The 23,337-nt window shown below is 37.5% G+C and overlaps 1 protein-coding gene across 16 annotated transcripts in view; it reads right to left on the reverse strand.

Moving 5' to 3' along the window:
- Positions 1–23,337, reverse strand: part of RABGAP1L (RAB GTPase activating protein 1 like) — a 786,378-nt gene that overhangs the window by 458,802 nt on the left and 304,239 nt on the right. For 3 of the 16 annotated variants that reach the window (XR_004181611.1, XR_004181599.1, XM_031662147.1), the window contains one exon: positions 6,024–6,228. The exons of the other annotated variants lie outside the window; for them this stretch is intronic. Coding sequence is in view for 1 of the 3 variants with exons in the window: in XM_031662147.1 (XP_031518007.1) it covers positions 6,223–6,228 (6 nt within the window). In the remaining 2 variants the exon portion in view is untranslated. Of the gene's footprint in view, positions 1–6,023; positions 6,229–23,337 lie in introns of those variants that run through there. 16 annotated transcript variants of the gene reach the window in all.

The following is a 23,337-nucleotide window of genomic DNA, read 5'->3' on the forward strand; positions in this document are numbered from 1 at the left end:
ACACACACATACACACACACAAAAGAGTCTACTGAATCTGTAGATTGTTTTTGGGTAGTATGGACATTTTAACAATATTAATTCTTCAAATCTATGAACACAGGATATATTCCCCGTTTGTTGTGTCCTCTTCTATTTATTTCATCAATACTTTATAGTTTTCAGTGTAGAGGTCTTTCACCTCCTTGGTTAAATTTATTCTTAATTTTTTTGTAGCTATTGTAAATGGAATTGTTTTCTTCATTTCTTGTTTAAATAGTTCCTTATTACGGTATAGAACACAACTGATTTTTTTGTTTTTTTTTTTTGTTTTTTTTTTTTTTTGACAGAGTCTCGCTCTGTCGCCCAGGCTGGAGTGCAGTGGCGCAATCTCCACTCACAGTAAGCTCCGCCTCCTGGGTTCAAGCGATTCTCTTGCCTCAGCCTCCCAAGTAGCCAGAACTACAGGTGACCACCAGCACGCCCAGCTAATTTTTTATATTTTTAGTAGAGATGGGGTTTCACTGTGTTAGCCAGGATGGTCTCGATCTCCTGACCTCGTGATCTGCCTGCCTCGGCCTCCCAAAGTGCTGGGATTACAGGCGTGAGCCACTGCGCACAGGCTTACATATATATTTCTAAATGATGTACTGCTATTTCCTGATTTTTAAAATTTAATAATTGTGTAGCCAGATAGTAAATATTTTAGGCTTTGTAGGCCATATAGATTCCTTCTTGACAATTCATCTCTGCCATGGTGGCACCAGAGCAACTGTAGACAGTATGTAAATAAACAGGAGTAGTGGTGTTCCAATGAAACTTTATTTTGAAGTAACAGTGGGCAGTTGGATTTGGACCCCAGGTCATAGTTTGCAAACCCCTTACCTACTGACTTCCCAATGTGGAAGATGAGAATATAGCACTTACCCATCCATCAACACATATGCCGATGGTCATGTCTGCACTCATGTATGTGTGTATGCACAAGCACATGAATGAACACACATACACTCTCTCTCTCTTCTACTACACCTATTATCCTAATATCATTATATCTCCAATTTAGGTTAATCACTATTTATTGTCTTATGACCACATACCTATTATTCGCAGGCCATCTAATGTTCTGTAATTATGTATTCTTGTTCAAGCTTGGTCATTCCTAGAGTTAGTAACTGTGTCATTTTTGCATTTGAAAAGTTTCACTAATTCATCTCATACTCTGAAAGAACTGAAAAGCCTCCTCTGAATGCAGTACCCTTTACATATTCATTAGTTCTATTTTCTTCTTGGGGACATATGTCCTGCGGTCCTCTGTTCTCCTATGACGATCTATAGTGGTCATTTCTGGATCTGGTATACAACTCTCATCCTGGGATGTCTCTTTACAAGTCTCCTGTGCTGGGCCCTCATTTTTAAAACCTCATGAAGAACATGCTTCAGCAGTTTCCTAAGAAAGGGTATATGAGAAATGATGGATTTTGAGACCCTGCAGGTTTGAAAATATATTTATTCTTCTATCCTCATATTTGATTATTTGAGTGTAGAATTACAAGGCAGAAATAATGTTCCCTTAAAATTTAAAGTTAATACTCCATTTTCTTCTGTCTAAAGTTATTGTTCAGAAGCCTGGTACCACTCTAATTCCTGAGCCTTTTTATTTGACTGTTTTTCTCTCCAGAAGCTTCTAGATCTTTTCTTAATTCTTACTATTTTTAAATTTCATGATGAGGTATCTTGATATGAGCTTTTTAAATTTTGGTGGTACTTGGTAGGATCTTTCAATATGAAAGTGATAACTTTTGTTTTTAGAAAAATTTGAATTCTTCAATAATTTCTTCCTTTGTACTCCTTTTATAAAATGTCAATTTTTTAGACTGATATTTTAATTATTTTTTTCTAATTTTAATTATTTTCCTTCCATTGTATTTTTATCCTACTTTCTGGGAAATTCCTCATTTTATCTCCTTTAAATAATTTTTTAAAAATTTCTGCTCTTACATCTTTAATTTCTAAGAGTTGTTTGTTCTCTTTATCATTTCCTTTAAACACTATATATATATGTGTGTGTGTGTGTGTGTGTATATATATATATTTTCCGTGTATTTTCTTCTGCATGATCTCTGTTTCTCTTGAGTTGTTTCCTGGGTTTTCTTTTTCTCTGTTTTGTGTTATTTGGTTTTCATTCACAATGAAGGCATTCCTTGAAAATCTAGTAGTTCTAGACTATTTTATATATTAAATACTAAAGAACTAAAAGAACTAAAAATGTTTTTAGAAGCTCTGTGGACTTCAGTGGGGTTTGTTCAAGGGTGCACCTCATTGTCAGTGGAGTAGTGACTTGGCCAGCTCTTCGGGATTCTTTTCTTTTGGAATAGTCAGTTTCTCCAGAGAGGAATCTTTCAAATTATTGTCTATGTAATATAAATTTGGTTGCTAATATTCTGCCTGGAGTTCTAGCTGCTTATAATAATTAATGAACTTTTTGCATACTTGTTGCTTATAAAAAGTTCACTGTTAGCAAATTTATTTTTACATACATTTCAGTAACTATAAAGAGCACCAAGTTGTGATGCATATTTTAATTAATTTTCTATTTATAATTTTCATGGTTTCTGCCTAATATTTTACATGTTTTTCTTTCTTTTAATTGAGAGTTTCCAAAGATAATAGTAGTTCTAGTAAAACAGCAGAATTTTAGAAATGAAAGAAACCTATAAACCTAGGTCAGCTCTATTTATAAAACTGAAAGTTAAAAAAAATCACGGGTATCCTAAGAATCCCAGAAGGATATTTTCCCCCAGAAAGAAGGCATATATGCCGTATCAAATATTCTCTAAATGGGTATTTTTTTCCCCACTGAAAACCTATTTGGAACCAAGAGCAATCAAGTGTTTTAGAAACACTAACACCTACTAAGCTATGGATTTTTTAAAAATGTTAATAAAAAGAGACCATCTCTTTTAAAAAAACAGAAAAGGAAAGTGTTATGCAATGGAAATGTTAAAAAAAAAAATCTTAACTGTTAGTACATGGCAGCTCTTCCAAAAATTATTTTTTTTAAAACAGCGATAAAAATGACAACTTACTATTGTCACTGAACAACTAAATCTTACAGTGCCTTAAATGCCCATCAGCGATGCAACTAAAAGATTTTACGAAGGCATAGCGGGAGAAAAGCAAGTAATAAAAGTAAACAAAGTGAGGCCAGGCACGGTGGCTCATGCCTGTAATTCCAGCACTTTGGGAGACCGAGACACATGGATCACTTTAGGTCGGGAGTTCGACACCAGCCTGGCCAAGGTTATTCTGTTAAGAAATTAGAAAATGTTTAGTTTCTCCTACTCAATTAAGGCAACGAATTTGTAAACTACAAATGACAAAAAAGCAACTTGGTGTTAATTGTCAGCTGCAGGTAAAAAGGCAGAGTCAATGATTCATCACTCCCATTTAATTATCAACCAATATCTACCAAATCTTTTATAGAAGGCCCATGTCCTCATGAGCACTGAATTTTTAACTGGAACTCAGGGATACTGTACCTCCTTCCTTCCTTCTCAATCAGGGGCTGAGCTTTGCCATGAAATAAGAAACTATGGATAATAACATCTATATCAGAAGGTTATTGCATTAAATGACAGTGTATGGGAGTTACTTGTCATATAGACACTTAATAAACCACGGTTCCTATCCCTTTGTTTTCTTTTAACTGTATTTACTATACCCTACTTCTATAATACTTCTCATACTTCTGTGATTGTCAATCAGTTCCTTTCACTGTGAATATTTGCAGGGTAAGAACTCTCTATTTCTCATTTCACGCATAGTACCCAGTGCATAACAGGGTCTCAAGTGAACCAATCAAATTAACAGAGCCTCACACTTTAAATGAATGATACATTGAATGGGGCAGCATGTGGTACAACGCACAGCATTCCACCTGTAAGAAACCTGCCAGCTGAGCTCAGTGGCTCACGCCTGTAATCCCAGCACTTTGGGAGGCCGAGAAGGGTGGATTACCTGAGGTCAGAAGTTCGAGACCACCCTGGCCAATGTGGTAAAACCCCGTCTCTACTAAAAATACAAAAATTAGCCGGGTGTAGTGGCATGACCTGTATTCTCAGCTACTCTGGAAGCTGAGGTAGGAGAATCGCTTGAACCCAGGAGGCGGAGGTTGCAGTGAGTTGAGATCGCGCCATTGCACTCTAGCCTAGGCTACAAGAGCAAAACTCCATCTCAAAAAAGAAAAAAAGAAAAAAAAGGAAACCTGCCACAAGTAATTTACACTGAGTAAATCACTTCACAACTCCGAAGACAATTTTCTTACTTGTAAAATAAGAGGTTTGGACTAAATGATCCCCAAATTCCCTTCAGCTCTAAAAGTTTATGATTACATAACTGTGACTCTAAACAGTTTAGAAGTTAATAGCGTTTAAAATTAATAATATTATAATATATGAACTTAAAAGAGAGTCCCAGGAACAGAGACTGAAAACAGACAGAGAAAGCTAGGAAAGTGATGTGATATATGTTTCAGATTTGATTTTATTTTCTCACACTAAACAACACTAGAACTGTTATCATCGCTAAAATTACCAACAACTACCATTTACTAACCCTCAACAAGTGCCAGGCACTGTGCTAAACATTTTATCATTTCATCTTCACAATAATTCGTTCTGATAATTGCTATCACTCCCATTTTATAACCAAGGAGACTGAGGCTCGGAGTGGTAGCCCAAGGTAACACTGCTTGAAATGGATGAAGCGCTGACTCAGGCCAATGTGTGTTTGATGCCAAACTCCACCACTAAAAAATCCATGTTTCTAGATATCTAAGCTTTCTAGTACTATATAAGATAACCTCAACACTTGTAAACATCAGATTGAAATCCAACAAAAAAGTAAAAACAATACATTTTGCTATTTTCTATGCCAAAATATACCTGTAGTTTTCCTAAATGTTCTAAGTCATATGAACGGTATACACTAATTTGAAAATCTTTGAAGATTACAATAATCTTTCTACTATGCTATTACTTTTAAAATTAATCCACATAAAATAAGTGTTTTTAACTTAAATTTCTAAGTTCTGTAAAAGATTTCATCAAGAATATATAAACTATACGAATATATGAACTGTAAGCCACTCCCCATATCATAATGCATTATATGTGGTAGCAATTTTGCATAAAGAAACTCATTTTTAATTTTCCCCCCAGTTCTACTGGATATGTTCATTGTGATACTTTGGCCTTTTTTGTAAGATTGAAAAAAAGTGAGGGGGTAAATAATTACAACTTACTAATAATTAGAAAACCTATTCCACTTATTAAAATAATTAATTCTTAATGATATCCAAAAGGAATTTAGACTATAAACAAAAATTTTCTACTGCAGTATAGTCCACAGCACATCACCAACTAATATCAGCTAGAAGACTGTTCTTCTGGAAAGAAAGACTTCTTAAATTGGTAAGACATACAGAAATCAAAGAAAAAATATCAAATTTATTTCACTAGATAACATATCAAAGAGTCAATTCTTGGCTTTTTGAGGAGAAAGTAATGCTAAAAAGTCACAATTAAAATTTTGTTTCAGGTCGGGCGCGGCGGCTCACACCTGTAATCCTAGCATTTTGGGAGGCCAAGGTGGGTAGATTACTTGAGGTCGAGAGTTCAAGACCAGCCTGATCAATACGTTGAAACCCCATCTTTAGTAAAAATACAAAAAAAAAAAATTTAGCCAGGTGTGGTGGCACACGCCTGTAATTCCAGCTACTCAGGAAGCTGAGGCAGGAGAATTATCTGAACCCAGGAGGCAGAGGTTTCAGTGAGCCGAGATCGCATAGCACTGCACTCCAGCCTAGGCAACAAAGCAAAACTCTCTCTCTAAAAATAAAATAAAATAAATAAAATAAAATAAAATAGTTTTGTTTCAGTTTAAATATATGTATTTCCCATATCCATAAGTTCAATAGACCTGGTTTTTCAAAGTCGCACAGTAATAATGACAAATCGTTAAAATGAAGATTGTAAAACCAATTTGAATTCAACAAGACCTTTTTATTAATTAGCATTCCTAAGCAATATGTGACTATTACATACAAAATCACGTATGGTTAATATTTATGGAAGCATATGCATATTTCTATAAATATATGTAGTTAGGTTTACATATACATTCATATATTACCTCACTCTTCCTTTGCTGAATGATTATACTCTTCTCAATTATCATATTTCAAATCTAAATGAAAAATACATTATCAGTGAATTCAAAGCTAAAAGAAACTTAAAGGCCTAAATGATATTATCTTTTCCAAGCATAATTTAGAACTTTAAAATGTGAAATAAAAAAATAGAAGTTGTTTTAAAATAAGCCTCTAAGGTAATGAACTTTCAGGGATTTTATCTTTCCTTTCGGGAGATATTAAGAGTGATCACTCTACAGATAAGACCTCTGAGATAAAATCAGTCAGTAAAATTAATTTGAAGACAGTCACTGTCAGAGCTACTAATACTGTAACATGTAACACCCTGACATTAATAGAGATACTCAACAACTGATGAAGTAGCTAATCAGTTTCTTCAGTTAAGCAAATCAAGAACCAACCTACACAGGGTTCTTGGAATCTTTTGTTCAAATGATAGGGTCATTGCTCTTTATAAGCAGTCTTTGTTGGACTGAGAGAGAGAAGACAAAAAGAGCAAGGGAATCTGTAAGAAGCTGCCAATGACAAAAGGGCGAAGAGTGGGAGGGGAAGAGGAGCATAAGAACAGGCTCAGAGAATCAGTGTGCCAGAAAGACCTCAGGTAATAAAAGGAGAGAAATAGAATTCATGCAACAGAGAAGGACCAGAAAACCAAATGGGACAAGGGAGTGTGGGAGAAGGAACATGGGAAGACAGAATTTACACAAACACAGTAAGGTTTTGAAGGGCAGGGCTGAAAACAAAAATGCAAGGCAGTGGAAGGCGATATAGCTTCCTTATTTAAGAGAATGAACTTCAAAGTATACGTGGAAGTTCCTTAACTTGCAGTTCCCTCATATGCAGCCCACTGATCCTCACAAAGTATTACATATGGGCACAGTGCTGGATACATAATAAACACTCACTAATGTTAGCTATTACTATACTTGATAAAAGGAAAAGAGTCCATATTTAAGTTATTGTGATATGGTGAAGATACGATGGAATATTTCAGTAAAGATAGCTACAGGCAATCAGAAGTTACTATATACCCACACAGAATTCTATTAATATTAAAGCTAATAGAAAAAATATAGAAACTTGTGTATGTTACAATATGATTTACCCTTGGTTATGCCTTACATGTGGTAGAAGAACCTAGAGAGATACTCCCCAGTAGTGCGTGCACATGTGTGTATGCTGGAGAAGGGTGATAAAATTTATACACAATGACTGAGACATTCAAAAAATATGTAATTTCATTTCTACATTTTATATCATTTTGCTCTGCAGCATCGATTTCCTCTAACAGTGATGGGTGTGGGAAGGGTCGGGAGTTGTCACAAATTTACCGACTAAACATAACTCGGTCTCCTAGTTTAAAGCAGTCTCTTTCAGGCAAACAATCTTTCCATAAAAAGTCCAACTTCTTTAAGGAATCTCTCTACTCTCTCTTCATTCCTGGGATGGCAACTAGGTACAAGAAGGAGGCTGAGTTGTTTCATGGTCATGATGGAGAGGACACACGTGCTAGTTCACTTGCTGTGGGTCAGGCAATTGGTTGCCTTCAATTGAGATATTTACCACTCAACCTGGTCGGTAAGTATCCTGTGCTTGTTGTGTTCACTGAGATTTGGCTGATCTTCTTGGCAACCACTACTGATGCCCTCAAGTTTTGCTGTATCCTCTGGTTGAAAGTCCAGGTATTCTGCAGCCTCCATGCTCTGTTTCTAGGCTTTGGCCAGTCTACCAGTGCTCTTAGAAGTTCTCTATCCCTTAGAGGGTCTTCTTTCTCAGACAATCTTGCTGTTCTCAGATTCTCTCCTGAACCTAACTGACTGTTTTCACTATTACTAACACTATCACTGTCAACACCTCCCTGTTTCCTACTTTTGAAGTTCAGCTCCTGAAAAGGAATACAGGGTAATAAAGACACTGACCTATGGCTCTTCTTCTCAATATTGGATAGGATTTTCCTTCTAATGTGGCAGAAATTGTCCATGTATCATCTTCAGTCCTTTCTACACCATGGTTTATAATGGAATTATGTACAGATTTTCAAATTTTGTTAATACATATTGAGAAATTTCTAGAATTTAGAAAATCTTAATTTGTTTCGGGAAAAAAGCCTAAATTTTCATGTCTACAGTTTGACATAGAAAAAAAATTTAAAACTCAAAAGTTAAAAATACTAGTCTTGGCTGGATGTGGTGACTTATATCTGTAATCCAAGCACATTGCGAGGCTGAGGCAGGAGAAATGCTTGTGTCCAAAGTTTGAGAGCAATCTGGGTAACATAGCAAGATCTCATCTCTAAAAAATAAAATAAGTCTTTGACCTAGCAATTCTACTCCTGGGAATTTATCCTATCGATAAACTCATATGTGTGCAAAATGATGTGTGGCTAGGGGTTTTCACTGCAGCATCATTTGTTAAAGCATAAGATGAGGAACTGAAATAATATCTACCAGTAAGATATGATTACTATAACTAATTAAAAATAATGAGGTAGTTGAATATGTACCAATCTAGAACTATAGCAAAGGTATTATTTGAAAAAAGCAAGGTGTACAAGAGTTTAAACTATGTACTGTTTGTGTATATAGAACTGAATGACAAAGAGAAAGAGTGCTGGTGAGTTGGGGGGAAAGGAGGAGGAGATTTGTGTACAATTAGATCCTTTTGGATCTTTTGAATTTTTTTCCTGTACAAGTATTTTACATTAAGATAAGAATTTATTTTTATAAAATGTCTCAGAGCTGAGCAATTACTCCTATATTTTAGGTTCTATCTACCTTTCTCCTGAAATAATGAATGCAGATGATTCCATAGGTGAATCGGGGGGGAAGAGCTGGAACAAGAGGAGCAAGGGAAAATTTGGGGGAAAAAAAAAGGATATTGTTTTAATAAGCCCTAAAGATTACTCGCATCCCCATAGAAACTAAGCTAAATTTCACTCTCTGACATACTTTCACTCCATGAATTTGTGAGACTAGAAGTTACACTGAAACAATGAGAGTTCATGATATACATCTTTCAGAGGGAGGCAGTTTCCATCAGACACTCCACTTATGGTAAAAAGAATCCCCAGACCAGGGTAAACACTGTAAGCCTTACAACCCAGGCTGCAGGGTACTACATGCTTTGTGGAAGTTAGAAGCTACTCAGAGGCAATTCAGTTCTTCTAAAGGAGGATAAGGGATTGATAAGGTGATCAATGCTAGAAGGTAAGTTATTTCCTTACCAAAGGTGTTTTCCCTGCCCTGTAGAAACTGAGCATCCCTCAGTAGGCAGGACTTGACAAAGACTTATCAACTTGATGCACTCAAGTCTCCCCAACTTTGACTTGTTTGTATATATACCAACAACCTCTCTCCTTTTTCCTGGCTATGAAAGAATGGGTGCTGGTATTTCTTGCACCCATTTCCTGCACCAGGTACTTCCTGCAGCCCCTAGTAACCTAGGTTCCAGGGTAAATGAAACCCACAGCGAAAGGTAGAGTCAGAGCAAATATGTATATGAAGATGAGAGAAAAGTGGTTTAAAATGACATTCTAAAAGACCAGAGACTTTGGCTGTTAGGAATTCTTTCTACTGGCCACCTAAAAATTTTACATTAGTAATGAAAATAGAGAAAATAAATTAGCTTTAACTTTAATCATCTAAATAGGAGGCAAAACAATTAATGATTAAGATTCTGAAACCAGATAGTCATAGGCCCAAATCTCCAGAAATAATTTCACTTCACATGGAAAACCAAGAAAACTTTGTAAATTATAACTACTTGGTAGGCATTATCTCCAAGGAAAAAGTTTTCCAAGGAAAATTTTCCCTAATAAAAAACAACAATACTTCAACTGAGGATGAGATGAATACAGTGTTAGAGTCTACTAAGCAGGTCTGTGGTGCTTTAAATAGCAGCAAAACAGAACAAATTTCCTTTCCTACCATATTTTTACCTTACAACAAACAGCACCTATTGTCCCAAGGGAAAAACAGAACATCAACACAAAAGCAGCATGGCTGAAGATGGCTGTGGCTTTATCTGCAGGAGCCCATCAACAGACATAAACCCATTTACCTCTACATAAACCTTTCCAAACCACCAACAGAGTATTATTTTCAAAAGGCAAGAAGCAAATCAACGCCATTTTCTTTCTTAAAAAACTATACACAATGTTCTAAATATATGCTCCTAAAATTACTAGGCTCCAAAGAAGAAAAGTCAGAAAAAATTAAATTATTTGCTTGAAAAACACCATCTAACTTAAAAATGACAACTGCCAAAAAGTATTTAAGTTCAAATAAAAATGTGAAACAATGTCAAGATGTCAACTTTGAACTTTGGATAAACCTCAAATAGTTTACTTAAAAGTAGATTTGCTGTTAGAGGACATTACATTCTGCCTATACTTTTTTTTTTTTTTTTTGACAGGGTCTCACTCCCATTTTCCAGGCTGGAATGCACTGACATGATCTCGGCTCACTGCAGCCTCAACCTCATGGAGCCAGGTGATTCTCCCACCTCAGCCTCCCAAGTAGCTGGAACTACAGGTGCACATCACCATGCCCGGCTGATTTTTTGTATTTTCAGTAGAGACAAAGTTTTGCCACGTTGCCCAGGCTGGTCTTGAACTCCTGGACTCAAGCAATCCGCCCACCTTAGTCTCCCAAAGTGCCAGGATTACAGGCATGAGCCACCACACTGGGCTGAGTCTATATAATTATCATCAACTTTAATATTGGGAAGGGTTATGAACTTCAACGAGCTAATAAAGAACTTGAAAACAATATTTATATCTACCTAGACTGAGAGTAGTATTTTGGACACATCTGAGATTACTAGTAAATTTCATGAATGTTAGTCTAGATATAAATTTTCTTATTTATTTATTTTTCTCTGCTCTGTTGCCTAGGCTGGAGTACAGTAGTGTGATTCTAGCTCACTGCAGCCTCAAACTCCTAAGCTCAACACCTCCCCACCTCAGGCTCCCAAGTAGCTAGGACTACAGGCATGTACCAACACACCTGGCTAAAATTTTTATTTAAACTTTTTGCAGTGACAGGATCTAGCATGTTACCTAGCCTGGTCTCAAACTCCTGGGCTAAGGCAAGCCTCCTGCCTCAGCCTCCCAGAGTAAGGGATTACAGGTGTGAGTCACTGCGCCTGATCTAAGTATTTATTAAATATACATTATGCCAAGCCTGGGAATGCAATAATGATGAAAAAGAGACATAGTCCCTAACCTCATGGAGCTTACAGTCTAATGAAAAAGACAATTAAATGGACAATAACGCTGCAATGTATTAAGGCTACGGTGGAAGTACAAGGTGCTATGGAAACAAAAAGCTGGTATACCTGTTTATAAATATGGAAGAGGGGAAGGAAAGGCAGTGAGTGATGAAGGAAGAAACCCTTCACAGAAGGCTTAAGATTTAAACCAAAATTTTAAAAATCGCTAGGACTTATTCAAAGGGAAGGAGAACAAAGCCTTACGGTAATGGAAGTATAATTTGTACAAGAGAGGAGGAATAGGGAGAGCACAGTTGAGGCAGGGTGGGTGGAGATAAGAATACAGTGCATTTAAAGAATTAAAAGTAGACCAGGCACAGCGGCTCATGCCTGTAATCCCAGCACTTTGGGAGGCTGAGGCAGGTGGACTGCCTGAGGTCAGGAGTTCAAGACCAGCCTGGCTAACGCAGTGAAACCCTGTCTCTACTAAAAATACAAAATAATTAGCCAGGTGTGGTGGCATGTGCCTGTAATCCTAGCTACTTGGGAGGCTGAAATGGAGAATCGCTTGAACTTGCGAGGTGGAGGTTGCAGTGAGCTGAGATCGTGCCACTGCACTCCAGCCTGGGTAACAACAGCAAGACTCCATCTCAAAAAAAAAAAAAAAATTAGGCGTGGTGGCGTGTGCCTGTAATCCCAGCTACTCGGGAGGCTGAGGCAGGAGAATCGCTTGAACCTGGGAGGCAGAAGTCGCAGGGAGCCCAAGGTTATGCCACGGTACTCCAGCCTGAGCAGTAAGAGTGAAATTCTGTCTCAAAAAAATAAATAAAAGTAATTCGACATAGAGGGTGGAGCAAGATGGCGGAATAGAAGGCTCCACTGATCGTCTTCCCAAGAGGAATACCAAATTTATTAACTACACCAAAAAAGCACCTTCTAAGAACCAAAAATAAGGTAAGCATTCATACTACCTGGTTTTAACTGAATATCACAGAAAGAGACATTGGATAGGGCAGGAAAGTCTTGAACTGACAGCATAATCATTCCCTCATCCCCCAGCAGTGGCTGCATGGCAAGAAGAATCTGTGCATCTGGGGAGAAAGAATGCAGTGATTGTGACACTCTGCACTTAATGCAGTGCTGTCCTGTCATAGCAAAAGCAGAACCAGGTGTACTTAGCTGACACCCAATCATGGAAGGAGCATATGGACTGGCTCTAGCCAGATGGGAATCACCCATCTGAGCAGTCAAAATTTGAGTTCCAGCAAGCCTTGCCACTGCAGGCTGGAGTGCTCTGGGCACCTAAATAAACTTGAAAGGCAATCTAGGCCATAAGGACTCTAAGTCCTAAGTGAGTCCTTGTGCTGGGCCAGTGTCAGAGCCAGTGGACTGGGGGGACATGTAACTTACTGAGACATCAGACACAATGGTTAATACAGTGCTTTCACCACCCTCCTCCAGCCCCAGGCTGCAAAAGAGACCCCTTGTGGCTCCAACAGGGACCCCTTGCTTCTGCTTGAAGAGAGGAAAGGGAAGAGTAAAGAGGATTTTAACTTGCATCTTGGATACCAGCTCAGCCACACAGTAGGAAAGGGTATCAGGCAATGTCATGAGGCCCCCATTTCAGGCCTTAGCTCCCAGAAAATATTTTGAGAAACTCCCTCAGTCAGAAGGGACCCATTGACTTGAAAGGAAGTACCCAGTCACGGCAGATCCCATCACCTGTGGACTAAAGAACGCTTTGGCCCTGAATAACCAATGAGATACCATGGAATATGTCACGGGTTTTGGGTGAGACTCTGAGACATATTGGCTTCAGGTGAGACACAGCACTTTAAGACACAGCACTTTCCCAGCTGTGGTAGCTATGATGAGAGACTCCATCTACTTGAGGAAAGCAGAGGAAAAATAAAGAGGACTTTAAGGTCTTGCACCTTAGGTACCAGCTAGGCCACAGGGTGATAGACCATGAGGTAGGTTCTTGGGGTCCCTGATTCCAGGCCTTGGTTTTTAGATGGCATTTCTGAGTCTGCCATGGGCCAGAGGGGAGCCCACCACCCTGAAGAGTGAGTCTCAGGTCTGGCAACATTCATAATAAGCTGATTAAAGAGCCCTCGGGCTTTAACTGAACATTGGTGGAAGCCTGGCAGTACTCCCCATGGGCCTGTGTTGGTGGTGGCTGTGGGCTGAGGCTCCTGTGCCTGTGGAAAGGGGAGGGAAGAAGGGGAAAAACTGTGACTCGTGGCTTGAGCTCAGCCACAGTACAATAGAACATCAGGTAGATTTCAAAGGTTTTTCACTCTAGTCCCTAGCACCTGGACAGCTTTTCTAGACCCATTTGGGCCTGAGGGACTTCACTACCCTGAAGGGAAAAACACAAGACTTTCTGGCATTGTCACTTGCTGACTGTAGAGCCCTAGGGCCTTCAGAAAACATAGGCAATAACCTGGTAGTGGTTTTAGTGGGCCTTGGGTGAGACACAATGCTATGCTGGCTTCAGGTCTGACCCAGTGCAATCCCAGTGGTGATAACCACAGGGGCACCTGTGTCATCCCAAAGCTCCAGGCAGCTCAACATAGAGAGAATTCTGATGGTTTGGAAGAAAGTAAGGGAAGAGAACAAGTGTCTCTGCCTGGTAATCCACAGAATTCTTCCAGATCTTATCTAAGATCACCAAGGCAGCATCTCTATGAGTTTGTAAGAACCACAGTGTTACCGGGCTTGGGGTGCCCCTTCATGCAGGCCGTGCTTAGATCACAACACCCAAGTCCTTGAGAATTCCTGGAAAGCCTTCCCAAGAAAGACTGTTACAAATAAGCCCAGAATGAGAAGACTACAATAAATACCTAACCCTTCAATGTCCAGACACCAAAGAATATCTACAACCATCAACACAATCCAGTAGAGCATGACCTCACCAAACAAACTAAATAGGGCACCTGGGACCACTCTTGGAGAAAGAGATACATGGTATCTTTTACAGAGAGAATTCAAAATACCTGTTTTGAGAAAACACAAAGAAATTCAAGATAACTCGGAGAAGGAATTCAGAATTCTATCACATGAACTGAACAAAGAGATTGAAATAATTAAAAAAAATTAAGCAGAAATTCTGGATCTGAAAAATACAATTGACATACTGAAGAACATATTAATCTCTTTTAATAGTAGAATTGATAAAGCAGAAGAAAGAATTAGTGACCTTTAGATAAACTATTTGCCGGTGAAACCCCGTCTCTACTAAAAAAATACAAAAAATTAGCCAGGCGAGGTGGTGGGCGCCTGTAGTCCCAGCTACTCGGGAGGCTGAGGCAGGAAAATGGCATAAACTTGGGAGGCGGAGCTTGCAGTGAGCTGAGATCTGGCCACTGCACTGCACTCCAGCCTGGGTGACAGAGCGACACTCTGTTTCAAAAAAAAAAAAAAAAAAGATAAACTATTTGCATAGTATTCCATGGTGCATATGTGCCACATTTTCTTAATCCAGTCTATCATTGATGGACATTTGGGCTGGTTCCAAGTCTTTGCTATTGTGAATAGTGCCACAGTAAACACAGTGTCTTTATAGCAGCATGATTTATAATCCTTTGGGTGTATACCCAGTAATAGTATGGCTGGGTCAAATGGTATTTCTAGTTCTAGATCCTTGAGGAATCACCACACTGTCTTCCACAATGGTTGAACTAGTTTACAGTCCCACCAAAAGTGTAAAAGTGTTCCTATTTCTCCACATCCTCTCCAGCACCTGTTGTTTCCTGACTTTTTAATGATTGCCATTCTAAATGGCATGAGATGGTATCTCATTGTGGGTTTGATTTGCATTTCTCTGATGACCAGTGATGATGAGCATTTTTTCATGTGTATGTTGGCTGCATAAATGTCTTCTTTTGAGAAGTGTCTGTTCATATCCTTCATCCACTTTTTGATGGGGTTGTTTGATTTTTTCTTGTAAATTTGTTTAAATTCTTTGCAGATTCTGGATATTGGTCCTTTGTCAGATGGGTAGATTGCAAAAATTTTCTCCCATTTTGTAGGCTGCCTGTTCACTCTGATGGTAGTTTCTTTAGTTGTGCAGAAGCTCTTTAGTTTAATCAGATCCATTTGTCTATTTTGGCTTTTGTTGCCATTGCTTTTTGTATGTAAGTCATGAAGTCTTTGCCCATGCCTATGTCCTGAATGGAATCATGTCCTTTGTAGGCACGTGGATGAAGCTGGAAATCATCATTCTGAGCAAACTGTCCCAAGGACAGAAAATAAAACACTGCACATTCTCACTCACTGGTGGGAACTGAACAATGAGAACACTTGGACACAGGGTGGGGAACATTACACACTGGGACCTGTTGTAGGGTAGGGGAAGGGGTGAGGGATAACATTAGGAGAAATACCTAGTGTAAATGATGAGTTAATGGGTGCAGCACACTAACATGACACATGTATACATACATAACAAACCTACACATTGTGCACATGTACCCTAGAACTTAAAGTATAATAATAAAAAATAGACAAAAAAAGATAAACTATTTGAAAATATACACTCAGAGGACATAATAGAAAAAAAAAAAACAATGAAGCACACCTAGAATATCTACAGAATAGCCTCAAAAAAGCAAAGCTATGAGTTATTGGCCTTAAAAAAAAAAGTAGAGAAAGAGATAAGGTTAGAAAGTTTATCCAAAGAGATAATAACAGAGAATTTTACAAACCTAGAGAAAGATATCAAAATCCAAGCACAAGAAGCTTATAAAGAACACCAAGCAGATTTAACCAAAAGAAGACTACCTCAAAACATGTAATAGTTAAACTCTCAAAGGTTAAGGATAAAGAAAGTATACTAAAAGCAGCAAGAGAAGAGAAAAAAATAACATACAATGGAGCTCTAATATGTCAGACAGTAAGCTCAGTGGAAACCTTATGGACCAGGAGAGAGTGGCATGACATATGTAAACTGCTAAAGAAAAAAAAAAAACACTTTTATCCTGGAATAGCAAATCCAGTGAAAATACCCTTCAAACATGAGGGAGAAATACAGACATTCTCAGACAAACAAAAGCCGAAGGCCTTCATCAACACTAGACCTGTTACAAGAAGTGCTAAAGGGAGTACTTCAATCAGAAAGAAAAGGACATTAATAAGCAATAAGAAATAAACTGCAGACCAAAACTCACTAGTAACAGTAAATACACAGAAAAAAAACCCCCATAGAATATTACAAAACTGTAACTGTGGTGTATAAACTACTCTTATATTAAATTGAAAGATTAAAATACGAGCCAACAGAAAATAGTAACTATTAAAATTTTTGAGGACAGGCAGTATAATAAGATACAAATAGAAGCAACAAAACATTAACTAGCTGGGGGATCAAGTTGACATGTAGAGTTTTTAATCAGTTTTCTTTTTGCTTGTTTGTTTATACAAACAGTGTGAAGTTGTTAAGCTTACAATAATGGGTTATAAGATATTGTTTGCAAGTCTCATGGTAACCTCAAATCAGAAAACATACAATGGATACACAAAAAATAAAAAGCAAGACATTAAATCATACCAACAGAGAAAACCACCTTAACCAAAAGGAAGACAGGAAGGAAGGAAAGTGGGATAAGAAGACCACAAAACAACCAAAACCAAATAGGCAGTAGTAAGTCCTTAATTATCAATAATAACATTGAATGTAAATGAACTAAACTCTCCAATAAAAAGACACAAAGTGGCTGAATGGATAAAGAAGCAAGACCCAATGATCTGTTGCCTACAAGAAAAACACTTTACCTAAAAAGACATACATAGACTAAAACCAAAAGAATGGAAAAAGATATTTCATCCCAATGGAAACCAAAAAAGAGTAGGAGTAGTTATAGCTCTAATAGACAAAATAGATTTCAAGACAAAACTATAAGAAGAGACAAAGGAGGTCACTATATAAGGGTCAGTTCTGCAAAAGAATATGACAATTGTAAGTATCTATGGACCCAACACTGGAAAACCCAGATATATAAAGCAAATATTATTAAAGAGAAAGATAAAACCCAATAGAATAATAGCTGGAGACTTCAACACCCCACTTTCAGCATTACACAGATCTTCCGGACAGAAAATCAACAAAGAAACATAGTTTAATCTGCACTATAGAACAAATGGACCTACTAAATATTAACAGAACATCTCATCCAACAGTTGAAGAATACACATTCTTTTCCTCAGCACATGGATCATTTTCAAGAACAGACCATATATTAAGTCACAAAATAAGTCTTAAAACATTAAAAAGAACTGAAAAAATATAAAGTGTCTAACCACAATGGAATAAAACTAGAAATTAGTAACAAGGAATTTTGAATACTATACAAGTACATGAAATTAAACAATATGTTTCTGAATGATGAGTGGTCAATGAGGAAATTAAGAAGGAAATTGAAAAATATCTTATGAAAAAAGATAATAAAACTATAACATACCAAAACCTATGGGACACAGTACTAAGAGGAAAGTTTATAGACGTAAGTGCTTACATCAAAAAAAGAAGAAAAACTTCATATAAACAACCTAACAATGTATCTTAAAGAACTAGAAAACCAAGAGTAAACCAAACTCAAAATTAGCAGAAAAGATGTAATAAAGATCAGAGCAGAGGCTAGGCACGGGGGTTCATGCCTGTAATCCCAGCACTTTGGGAGGCCAAGGCGGGCTACAGGCCAATATCATTAATGAATATTGATGCAAAAATCCTCCGCAAAGTACTGGTAAACCAAATTCAACAACACATTAGAAAGATCATTCATCATGGCCAAGTAGGATTTATCCCTAGAATGCAAGGATGATTCAACACATGCAAATCAATCAATGTGATACATCATATCGACAGAGTAAAGGGCACAAACCATATAATCATTTCCATTAATGCTGAAAAAGCATTTCACAAAATTCCGCATCCCTTCATGGTAAAAACCTTCCAAAACCTCGGGATAGAGGGAACATACCTCAACATAATAAAAACCACATACAACAGACCAACAACTAGTATTATACTGAATTGGGAAAAACTGAAAGCCTTTCCTCTAAGATCTAGAACATGACAAGAATGTCCACTGTCACCACAGTTATTCAACATAGTACTAGAAGTTCTAGCTAGAGCAGTCAGACAAGAGGAAGATATAAAGAGCATCAAATTGGAAAGGAAGCAGTCAAATTATCCTTGTTTGCAAATGATATAATCTTACATTTGAAAAAACTAAAGACTCCACCAAAAAAACTATTAAAACTGATAAACAAATTCAATAAAGTTGTAGCACACAAAATCAACATACAAAAACCATTTTTATGGCCGGGCGCAGTGGCTCAAGCCTGTAATCCCAGCACTTTGGGAGGCCGAGACGGGCGGATCACAAGATCAGGAGATTGAGACCATCCTGGCTAACACGGTGAAACCCCGTCTCTACTAAAAACACAAAAAATTAGCCGGGCGAGGTGGCGGCGCCTGTGGTCCCAGCTACTCGGGAGGCTGAGGCAGGAGAATGGCAGAAATCCGGGAGGCGGAGCTTGCAGTGAGCTGAGATCTGGCCACTGCACTCCAGCCTGGGCGACACAGCGAGACTCCGTCTCAAAAAAAAAAAAAAAAAAGAAAGACAAACATCACATGTTCTCACTTAACTGTGGGAGCTAAAAATTAAAACAATTGACTCAGGGAGAGAGACAGTAGAAGGATGGTTACCAGAGGTTGAGAGGGGAAGTTGTGGCAGGGCGTGGAAGAGAAGTGGGGATGGTTAATGGGTACAAAAATAGAAAAAATGAGTAAGACCTAGTATTTGCTATCATAACAGGGTAATTATAGTAAAACAAAAATAAATTCTACATTTTAAAACAACTAAAAAGGGTATAATTATATTGTTTGAAATATAAAGGATAAATGCTTGAGGTGATGGATACCTTCACTTTCCCTGATGTGATTATTGTGCATTGCATGCTTATATCAAAATATCTCACGTAACCCATAAATATAGAACTACCATGTATCCACAAAAAATTAAAAATTAAAAAATGCTAAAAGGGTAATTTGCTTCTTAGAATGAATAAAAACATTTTCTCTTTATTCATCAATTTTATTTTTTCATTCATTCAATACTTATTGAGCTCCTACTATACAGCAGCCCCATTGAACAATAGAGGTATCTTTTTCTTTTTCAAATTATGAAGCTCAAATAAAAAGAAATCAGAAAGCTGTGTATATGTACCAACCAATTTCTTCTTGTTTGAGAGCATGGTGACTCACGCCTGCAATCCTGGCACTTTGGGAGGTCAAGGAGGGAGGATAGCTTGAGCCCAGCAGTTTGAGACCTGGGCAACATGATGAAACCCCATCGATACAAAAATACAAAAATTAGGTAGCACACTTGTAATTCCCAGCTACTAACGGCTAAGGTGGGAGTATCTCTTGAGCCGCAGTGAGGCTGCAGTGAGCCCAGATTGTGCCACTGCACTCCCATCTGGGCAACAGAGCAAGACTCTGTTTTACGACATAAAAAATCAATATATCTTATCAGGGCTCCTTCTTCATTGAGATAACTACATTATATAGAATTCCTTTGTAAAACAACCAAAAAAACAGTGTAATAATGAACAAATTACCTCTAAAGGGAATTAAGCAAGTCTTGGAATATTGAGTTTTATTTTCCTATTTTACTTATACCATTGTCTCTGAATTTTTAGTATATATTTTACAATTTGGTAAGTCATAAGTCTGACATAGGTCTCACTAGACTAAAATCAATGTGTCAGCTGCATTCCTTTTGGAGGCTCTGGGGGGAAATCTATTTTCTTGCCTTTTATTTGCCTTTCCTAGTTTTTAAGGGCTTCCCAAATTCCTTGCTCATGGTTCTTTTCTTCCATCTTTAAAGCAAGGGCTGAGATCTCACATGGTATCACTCTGACTCTCTCTTCTGCCTCCCTCTTTTATTTTTAAAGATGTTTGTGATTACAATGGGCCCACTAGCATAATCCAGATTAATCTCCACATTTTAAGATCAACTGATTAACAGCTTTAATTCCAACTTAATTTGACTTTGCCATGTAACCTAACATATTCAGTGGTTTCAAATAATAAGACATGGGCATCTTTGGAGTGCCATTATTCTGCCTACCACAGTATATTAAGAAAATATTTAAATATTTCTGATAATGCACTGGTGAAGCTACAGTGATGATCTCTCTCATCCTTTTTTATTTTTTTAACATCTGCTAGAGTAGATAAGAAATGTGTACAAAATCATATTATCAAGGAAACACTCATCCTAAGAATGCTCCAAGTAAAAATTAGATTAAAAACCACAGAACTGAGGAAACATTTTAGCTCAAATACTTAAAGGGAAGATGGCCTATGAAACAGGCCTTAGAGCATAGGTAGGATCTGTTAATAGGCAGAGACGAGTATAGAGGGTCGGGGCTTTGTGCAACTAAATGGAAGGAAAGTAGAAAAGGAAGACATTTAACGAGTACCATTGAGGTAGCATGAGAAGCACTCAATAGAAAGCAGTATGAGCTGAGAATTTCAAGCAAAAAGTGGTCAATGATTCAATTGTGGCAGAGATGAAGGAATGCAAAGCCAGAGAAGTCACTGGAGTTTTAATTAGTGTATCACTGATGATCTTCAAATAAGCACTCACAGTCAAGTGCTGGTGGCAGAAGCTAGATTGCAGCTGTTTCGGAGTGGGCTGGCATCAAGTGTAAATGACTGTTTTGATAAATTTGTAGTTAAATAAAGTACAATAAAAAGTTTGAGAGGACATACGATTAAAGCTTTGGTAGAGCACAAAGGTAACTGGACAGATAAAGAAGGGTAAGAGTAAAAAATCAGGTCAAAGACACATGCAGTGCAAATTATTTAGGTCTACTTTAAAAATTAGTAGAGTCTTTTCCCTCCCTAAGTACCTTGGTTTTGGGAGGTATGAATATTATGAACTATAAGGCACAGTTCTTATTAATAAACTAGAAAATTCACAACAGAAAGGCACCCCAAAAAGGTCATTTGGTCCAGTATCCTCACCCATGGAAGGGTTATATGTTAATTGCCCCTATGGAATGTTTCTCATCATCTCCCCTTTCCTTCAGACAGAACTAATCTCTCTGTGACCATAAAGCATTCTGTGTGACAGATATCCTTCTCACATAGCACTAACTACATTTGGTCATGATGATCTTCAAACCTATTTTTGATACAAAACTTTAAATCCCCATGGGCAAGAGAGACCTCACAGCGAAGGGGGTGGAACCAAACCATCCAGGGATAGCATAAAGAAGCGTGCTCTTAAAGATGGAGGAGCAGAAAAGGAGTGATGTAATCACAGCTCACTAATCCCAGGTTTCTGTCCAGAGCTGGCCTTGATTGCATTGCAGTTTGCTTTAATTCAATTTATCCTGTAATCCATTTTTGGGTATACCACTGTTTGCTTAAAATTTCTGAATTGCAAAGTCATATGCAAATTAGTGAATAAATGAGATAATAAATTTAAGCAGATGATGGATTAATCCTAAATAAAGCTTTTAAATCACTTTGGCTGACATTAAACAGTTTGCTGAACCAAGTATTCTAAATGGCACTGTTTCTGACAAGATTATCTAATAACTATAACCTCTATATAACCCTTTTGTTTAAAATACTTTGTATAGAATCAATTAGAAATTATATAAATACCACCCACATCCTTAAAACAGAGACATGAATAGATGAAGAATCAATCTTAAAGTTATTAAAAGATATAATTTTTTAAAATTCACTTTGAGTGACATACTTTCAGAATTTAACTTCTGTCTTAAATGAAAATGACAAACAACTCACGAGTTATCTGAATTCGCTTTAACAAAAAACATGAGAACTAACTCTGTATTTTATATGTGGAACAGGCTATTCTTGTGAGAGTTAGTAAATATAATAGCAAGTAATCTTAAAGATACAGATGTTTCCGAGAGATAGAGTAAATATCCTGGTCAGAATCCAAGAGAAGAATCAATACTGACCATCCGTTCAACATTTAATATACCTACTAATCTACTATTTCTAACCAATTATCCAATTAAGACTCCTCTAGGGTTAATTAGGGAGTGAATGAGCTATGGTCTTCACCACTGATATATTACAATAAATTATACACCTAGTAAATTATATTGCCTGAGGCAAGGGAATAGAAAAGAAAAGCATGCAAAATTATACTACTGCTTCCCCATTAACCAAATACTGCACTGGCATTCAAAGCAATCTCCTTTCAGATGGGCTTTTCACTGTATCCTTGCTTGGCTTTAACAAGCTGTCATTCCAGAAGGGACCATGAATTTCTATAGCAATTCCAAACTTTAAAGTATCAGTTTCTCAAATTGTGGTGTTAGTCCATATGCATCAAAATCTGAGGAGTTTTCAAAAGTGCAAATTCCTGGGTCCCAAAGTCCCACCAAAATAGACTCTGAGGAGTGGAGCCCAAGCATGTAAATTTAGAGCCACCACTCACTCTCCCAAGTGATTCTCATGCATGCTAAAGTTTGAGAACCACTGCCTAAGAACAAGTTGGACCTGTAATACTTGGCAAATGCATTAGGAAGCACTAGACATATAGATGTAACCCATACTTTCTCCCTAAGGTATGGTACCTAGACCAGGAACAGTGGCATCACAAGGGAGCTTGTCAGAAATGCAGGATCTCAGGCCCATGCCAACCCTGCTTAATCAGAACTTACATTTTAGCAAGATCCCCAAGTGATTGCTATTTGCATTAAAGCCTTAAACACACTGATCGACAGCAGTTATTCTTGGATGTAGGTGTTTCTGGGGTATGATTTTACATCGGTCAAACAGCAAAGCATATTAAAGGATATTGTGGCAAACATGTGAAACACACTTTATAGTAAAATAAGCAATCGAAGCTAAGGCCCTGTTGAAATGCAGA

Source organism: Papio anubis, chromosome 1 (genome assembly GCF_008728515.1).
Source record: "Papio anubis isolate 15944 chromosome 1, Panubis1.0, whole genome shotgun sequence".
NCBI classification, from domain to species: Eukaryota; Metazoa; Chordata; class Mammalia; order Primates; family Cercopithecidae; genus Papio; species Papio anubis.